The sequence below is a fragment of the Malurus melanocephalus genome, unplaced genomic scaffold, assembly GCF_030028575.1.
Source record: "Malurus melanocephalus ecotype Western Australia unplaced genomic scaffold, MMel_1.1 scaffold_113, whole genome shotgun sequence".
NCBI classification, from domain to species: Eukaryota; Metazoa; Chordata; class Aves; order Passeriformes; family Maluridae; genus Malurus; species Malurus melanocephalus.
In genome coordinates this window covers 1,037,228-1,044,956 of record NW_026623345.1, presented here as the reverse complement: position 1 = coordinate 1,044,956, position 7,729 = coordinate 1,037,228, and the positions used below count along the sequence as shown (strand labels likewise).

Below are 7,729 nucleotides of genomic sequence, written 5' to 3'. Positions count from 1 at the left end.
CCTTGAATGCCTCCAGGAATGGGGCAGCCACAACTTCCCAGGGCAACCTGTGCCAGGGCCTCACCACTGCCAGAGAAGAATTTTTTCATAGTATCTTAATTTTTCACTCTTGCATGTCACTGCAGGTCGATTGAAGATCCCGGCAGGAGCCTGCTGATGAGGGACAGACCCCCTTCGACATCGAATGCTGGGGTCAGGCACCTGAGCACGAGGGAACGTGCTGCAGCAGCACTGTYATCATTTATTACATGATTTAAATCCAATACAAAATAGGGACTAAGGGGAGAAGAGCGACTGCCCGCAGCAGGACAGGACTGCCGGCAGGCCTCGGGAGAGGGTGCGGGATCCTTCCAGCCCTGTTAGCTGGAGCTGCCCTGTTCTGCCTTCAGCACCTCTGCRGCAGGAGGCTGGGAGTTCTCGTGGGCAGAGGGCATCTCATCTTGGGTCTTCACAGCTTGTGGCTTGGTCAGTGTGGTGTAGATCCCCAGGGCCTGGAGGGAATGAGACAGTCATGGGGAAGCGAGGGCCAGGCCCCAGCACAATGCCCTCYTCACCTCCCCAGAGCAAGAYTCACTTGAGTGAGAGAAAGAAKGGCTTGAGTTGGAAGGKACATTAAAGATCCTGTTTTCCTAATCCATTGCTACAGGCAGGGACACCCTGCACTATCCCAGGTTGCTCAGAGCCCCATTCAACCTGACCTTGAACACTTCCCAGGATGGGGCACCCRCAGCTTCTTTGGGCAACCTGTKCCAGTGCCTCACCACCCTCACAGGAAGGAATTTATTTCTAGTATCTAATCCCAAYCTACTCACTCAGTTCAAAGCCATTCCTCCTCATCCTATCATTACATGCCCGTGTAAAGTCTTTCTCCATCTTCTTTGTAAAGCCTTTTCAGGTACTGGAAGGTACTACAATGTCTCTCTGGGGCAGCTCAAGGCTGAGCGATCCCAATTCTCTTAGCCCTTCCTTATAGGAGGGGTGTTCTATCCTTCATTGTGGTGTCCCTCCTCTGGACTGGCTCCAGCAGGTCCCTGTCCCTCCTGTGCAGGGTCCCCAGGGCTGGATGCTCCAGGTGGGTCTCAGCAGAGCGGAGCAGAGGGGCAGAATCCCCTCCCTCCCGGTGCCCAGTGCTCTGGGTGCAGCCCAGGACACAACRGACTACACTGACCTGCGCAACCATGTTAGTGACATCCCCAGTGTTGGCAGGCAGCAGAATGGTGTTGGAGTCTTTGGCAATCTTGGAGAAAGCATTCACGTACTGCTCTGCCACAGACAGGGAGGCAGCAGCATTGCCGTGCTAGGGAAAGAGGGACAAGTCACATATCACCAACATGTCATCCCAACAGCCTGTATCCCCAGCCCACCCCAGGTGATCACAGCTCCAGCATTGCAAAGATCCTCACTCCCTGCAACTGCCAAAGGTGCCAGGCAGTGTCCAGGAGAAAGCCACGTGTTGCCCCACCAGCAGTTCCACCTCCCCAACTGCCAGCACCAAAGCAGTAGCTGCCCCAAGTAATCACTGCTCACCTGCTGTGACAGAGCAGCTGCCAGGAGCTGAATTGCCTCTGCCTTGGCCCTGGCCTTGACCAGCATGGCGTTGGCTTCTCCTGCAATGAATCACAGCAGAGCATGTCAGAACCGTGACAAAGTGCTTGCAAGGAGTGAATCTCAACCATTTCAGGGAGCGAATCAAGACAATTTCACGCAGGCATGGCTGTCTCTTCCCCAACAGCAGCACTGCCACACGCCTCCTGCTGACGGAGGCTGGGGCGGGGCAGCAACATGAGCTGGTGCTCAGCCTGAGGCCCCAGCAGGGAAGAATCAGCATGGCTGAGGAAGCCTGTCCCACAGTGATGTGGTYTCTCCCCAGTAGCACCACACCCCTCAGTCCAGAGGGCTACAGATCCCAAGGCACTACCAGCAGCTTTGTTGATTTGTTCAGCCTTCTCAGCTTCTGACGCCAGGATCTGGGCCTGTTTCTGGCCTTCAGCCACGTTGATAGCTGACTCCCTTGTGCCCTCCGACTCCAACACTGTCGCCCGCTTCCGTCTCTCAGCCTCCACCTGCAATCACAGATCAGAYACCAGCCTGTCATGGCTGTGCTGGTGAAATCCCATCCGTGGTGCAAGGGCATCCTCCTCTGTCCTGCTGGGGCAAGCATGGCTTAGCAAAGCATGAGAGTGCAGCTACAGAACAGAGTGAGGTCTTGGCGAGGGCTGGTTCTGCTCCTCACACCACACCGCTCTTCTCACTCCTTTCTGCACCTAACTGAACAGCTGCTTCCCTCTCTTCCCCTTCCAGCCTGGAGATCTGGTGTCCCAGCTTTTCTCAAGGCGAGACCTTCACCTTCAGCTGTGGGATTTGCTTCCCCACAAAGCCCAGCCAGGATCGTAATGGGAGCTGTCAGGGTTTGTATGTAGCAGGCAAGGGCCACCACCATGAAAATCATGACAGGAGTTACTTATTCAGTAGATGTCTGCAACCAAAGTGTCCTCCTGAGGTAAGGGGTGGGTGCTGCCAGCCCTGGACAGGAAACAATACTGAATCATAGCTGGTATCAGCAACAGTGTGGCCACTAGGACCAGGGAGGTCATTCTCCCCTTGCATTCAACACTGGTTGAGGCCACACCTCAAGACCTGTGCCCATTTCTGGGCACCTCCATTCAAAAGGGACACTGAGGTGCTGGTGCCCTCAGGGAAGGGCAGTGGAACTGGGGAAGGATCTGGAATACAAGTCTGATGAAGAGCTCTTGAGAGAGCTGGGGTTGTTTAGTCTGGATGAGGAGACTCAAGGGTGACCTTATCACTCTTGACAGCTACCTGAAAGGAGGCTGTAGCCACATGGAGGTTGGCCTCTTCTCCCAGGTAACCAGCAACAAGATGAGAGGACATAATCCTAAGCAGCACCAGGGAAGGTTTATCTTGGACATTAGGAAGAACTTCCTAACAGAAGCGGTGATTAGACATTGGAATGGGCTACCAAAGAGGTGGAAGAGACACTATTCATGGAGGTTTTAAAGCTAAGACTGGATGTGGCACTTRAWAGCAYGGTCRGGTTGACAAGATTGTGTTTRGTCATAAATTGGACTTGATGATCTGAGGTCTTTTCCAGCCTTGTGGATTCTGTGATTCTGTAATGCAGCGCTGAAGAGGATGCTCCCCTCTCATTCCAGACCTCCTTCCCACAGAGRACCTCACCTGCATCTGCATGGATTCCTTCACACGTGGGGGCACATGGATGTCCTTGATCTCGTAGCGTAGACACCGGATGCCCCAGCAGTCTGAAGCCTGGTTGATGGCATCCACGATGCTGGCRTTGAGGGACTCCCGCTCCTGGGAGGCACAAGATGGAGAGAAGAGGGGCTTAGCACAAGAGAGGTGTCAGGAGGCAAACAGACTACCCCTCTTCCAGGCCAGGCTCTGCCAGAAAAACACATCTCCATCTTCCCTCAGGGCCAGGTGCTTCCCACAGCTCTTGAAGGGGTCACCATCTCATAGGTGAAGAAGATCACACAGAAGCTGCTGAGATACACCTAGTCTAGATCTGGATTCAACAGAATGCCAACAATTCCAGTTTCTAGTCAGCAAATGCAGCGTGAGGATTATGGTACTCCATGACCCAGGTCAGGGGCATTCATCACTCAAACTGAGCAAAGAGTCACTGACTCAAGAGAAACACGGCTGGACCAGCTGGGTCTGGGCACATGGCACCCACCATCCCTTCCAAACAACCCAGGGCAGGGTAAAAAATAGCTCCTGTTAAAAAARCAACCGAAACAAGACCCATCTCCAAGGATTCACCAATAGGTCAACTGAAACAGAAGCCACAATCTCTTTTAGCAAAAGGCATCYTGCTGTTAAGCACATCAGCCTGGCATGCAGGCTGTCCTGGGGTTTTGAGAGACACTGACAGCTCCATGATCCACCTCCCCCAGCTCACCCGAAAGACTCTGTCGAGGGAGAGTTTGCCAAGTTCAGATCTCATGGTGGTCTGGGCCAGCTGAGTCACTGCATACTCAGGATCTTCCACCCCATAGCTGGCCTGAAGAGCAGAAGCACAAAACAGTGGATGGGGTGCCAGGGAGGATCCTGAACAAGTCAGGACCGTCAAACAGAGCAGTAAGGCAAGAAACCTGCCTGACACCCCTGCTGAAAATGTGGAGTCTGGAGCCTTGGGAGGGGTCAGAGTGCCCAGCCCACCTGCTAGGCAGGGCACAGAGGCCAGAGCACACAGCTYGGGGAGCAGAGAGTGGGCAGAGTCAAGAGAAAGGTGTGCAAGGGGCACGGATAGTACCTTGTATGGGTCCATAACCCGCAGGTAGAGCACACCRTCGATCTGCAGGGTGACGTTATCTGTCAGGAGAGAATAACAGSCCCTGTTTACTGAGGCAGAAAAAACAAAGCATGGAAACCCCCTCTTCCCCAGCACAGCTGSACAGGGGGCTGTCCCTTTCCATCCTGGCATAGCAGCATGGCACAAAAGAGGATTGGCTAAAATAGATGACCTTATCTAAAGGCTTTGTAAAAAGGATCTTATATTTGCTGAAAACCCCTGTGATGTTTTATTATACAACAGGTCTTGATTTTCCAGAAGCATTTCATACCATAGCTTGTGTAAATAAAGATTTAAGAAGAAAAAAGCCAAACCAAACCACTCCAAACTAGAAATGTAACAGAACTATCCATTAACGTTAAATCCATTAACCTGTTAGAAAATGTTTTTTACAGAAACAGAAATATCCCTTGTGGTTCAGTAAAGGAAAGCACCTGAAAAATGTAYTCCTAGCTGGGTACATTCAACTCAGTAAGAAGGGGCAGCTGCAGCCCAGAGACAGCAGGCAGCACCTCCTGGGGTGCCCCTACTCATAGCCTTCACATCAGCCTTCCAGCACCTAAAGAGAGCTGGAGAGGAATTTTTCACACAGGCATGGAGGGACAGGGCAAGGGGGAATGGCCTTAAGATGATAGAGGGCAGGTTCAGATTCAATAACAGGAAGAAATTCTTCACYTGTAAGGGTGGTGAAGCACTTCCCAGTGAAGCACTGAAGCAAGCTRCCCAGAGAAGCTGTGGATGCCCCATTCTGGAAGTGTTCAARGCCAGGCTGGATGGGGCTTTGAGCAACCTGGCCTAGCAGSTGCCCCTGCCCATAGCAGGGGTTTGGAATGASATGAACYTTAAGGTCCTTTCTAACCCAAATCATTCAGTGATCTTGTGATTTTATGGCCAAGCCTGGGTACCAAGGGACAGGGCTGAATGTGGGAGCTTGGGACAATTCCACTCATCCCCACACTGTCCCTTGCTCACCCCAGATGCAGTAGAAGGAAAGGGGTAGGACATGGAAGCTGTTCCTCACCCAGTGTGACAGCTGACTGCTCTGGGACATTAATGACGATTTCCTTGAGACTCTGGACGTAACGAATCCGATCCAGAAGAGGAATGAGGAAGTTCAAACCCTAGGGAAAGGGCTGATTAGACTGCTGAYAGACAGGCTAGAGAGTGTCATGCAAACAAAGCCCATGCCAGACACTGCAAACACATTTTACACACAGGGAATTTCAGTTACTCAGTGCTTTTAATGCCCCACCAAGGAAAATTAATCCACAGGCAGCCAAAAGGATTTCAGCCTGGGAAGCTAAGCCCACCAGCCCTTGGATCCTCGTGCAAAGGACGCGCCTCGCTACAGCTTTAGGAACCTGCTGAATCCAGAAGGGAAGAAAAGCTGCTCCTTACAGGCTCGAGGATTCGGTGGAACTTGCCCATCCTCTCCACCACCCAGGCCTCCTGCTGCGGCACAAAGAGCACCCCGATGTTCACAGGCAGCCCAGAGTTCCAGCGGCACGGAGCTGGGGCCAGCTGTGCCGCACGCTTCAGCTGCTGGGAGTGCTGGGGGAAGCAGATGGAGCAGGGTTGAGGCCAGCTGCTGGCACCTCAGAGCCCAGCTCCACACCTGTTACCCCATGTGGGCTCATGATTAGGGCAGCAAACAATGCCCCGGATGAGCCCATGCTGTAAGGTCACAAGGGGTGTTCCCACAGATAGGCCTGGGCCCCAGGGACAGTCTTCTCCACTGGTGCAGGGGKGCTCACTCCCATACCAGAGCTTTCTGCATATCTCTGCTCCTCTCACATGCATCCTGGAGCAGGGAATAAAGCCTTCCTGCCACCATAAGGACAACAAAGGTCTGTTTGTGGATCTCCTCTACCCCACTCAGCCCCTATGACCTGGCCAGGCCCACTTCCTTCAGCCCTCTCCCTCGCCTCAGACCCAGGCTGCCCCCKTTCAACAACAACCTGTCCCTCCCCAGCTCCAGCTGCCTCATGGGCTCCCCACAAAGCTTTGCATCCCCCCACCATCCTTCCCATAGATTCTCACTCACACAGCTCCCCTCAACGTCCCCACACTCCAACCCAGCTCACACCTCCACAGCCCCACACATCCATTTATCCTCCAACAACCCAGCCCCATCTCACCACTCCCAATGCTCAATCACCCTGTCCTAATGCCCCCATATCCATTCATCCACAGCCTTGACTGCAACTCCCCCATATCCCAATCCCTGCCCAGCTCTCCATCATCACCACAGCACTTCTCCAGACCCCCAACACACCCCCACTGACCCCTCTGAGTCCCTCCCATCTCCACTCATTCATTGCACACCTCCTCCTCTCACCTCCTCTGACCAGCTCCTCCCCATGAATGGTGTCCCCCAAACCYTCAAGACCACCACTTCACTGACCACCACCTTCTCAGTTCCTCCCATACCCATTTGTCCTCTGCACCAACCCCCTCACCTCTTTATATCCCTGTCCATCCTCCTGCCCCCACCCCAGCATTTCCCCATCACAGGAACACTCCCACTCTGACCCCCCTCTTCAGTGTTCCTAAGCCTGTCTGTCCAGTACATCACTGCCCTGCCCTTCACCTCTATTCCTGCCCCACTCTTCCCAGATCACCAATACCACCCCACTGACCTCCCTCTATCACCCATACCCGTCTGTCCACTGCACTTTCTTCCCCCGTCCCTACCCAGTTCTCCCACACCGAGCCCCCACACCTCCAGCACCTCACCGCATCCCAAACGCTCCCCACACCGACTGTCCCTCATTGCCCCGTACCCCTTTATCCTTTGCACGCCGCCGTATCCCCATACCCCTACTCCAACCACCCCCCAGCCCTTCCCTGAACCCCCAACCCCACAGACCCGCCATCTCCTCAATCCCCCATTTGTCCACAGCTCCTCTAACCCGCCGCCCCGTATCCTCATCCCTACCCAATTCACCTTCCTCTCTTCCCCGGACCCGCCAAACCACCACCCCACTGAACGCCCACCTCCGACCCCTTCACCCCGTCTCTACCCAACTCACCCCCCCTTTCCAGACTCCCAACACCATCCCCCCTTATCCCGGCCCGTCCAGCACCCGCTATCCCGAACCTCCCCCACGTGGATCCCCCCAGGAGCGCTCCCAGTTCCCCCCCACCCCATTCCCCGCACCTGCAGCAGCCCGAGGCCGGGCCGGGCCCGGATCCCCGCCCGCGACAGCATCGCCCCCTCCGCCCGCCCCGCTCGGCGCCGCCGCCGCTCCCGCACCCCCGGAAGGCCCCTCCGACCGCGCCGCTTCCGGGTGCGCCGCCCACACCGCTCCCTCCGGCTCCTCCGGCCGCGGCTCCCGGTTCCGCCCGCCCGCGGTTCCGGGCGCTCCCGGTTCAGCACCGCCCCCCCTGGGGAGC

General features: G+C 55.1%; 1 protein-coding gene across 1 annotated transcript; it reads right to left on the bottom strand.

Annotated features, from left to right (window-relative positions):
• Positions 1–221: 221 nt before the first annotated feature.
• Positions 222–7,580, bottom strand: STOML2 (stomatin like 2). Its single transcript, XM_057369610.1, has 10 exons — positions 7,494–7,580; positions 5,732–5,884; positions 5,355–5,454; positions 4,295–4,353; positions 3,941–4,042; positions 3,199–3,333; positions 1,919–2,063; positions 1,528–1,607; positions 1,169–1,297; positions 222–491 (listed from the first exon to the last, which is right to left on the bottom strand). Exons 1-10 carry the CDS (start codon positions 7,542–7,544, stop codon positions 360–362), a joined length of 1,086 nt encoding a protein of 361 aa, XP_057225593.1. The 5' UTR covers positions 7,545–7,580; the 3' UTR covers positions 222–359.
• Between the last annotated feature and the right edge of the window lie 149 nt (positions 7,581–7,729).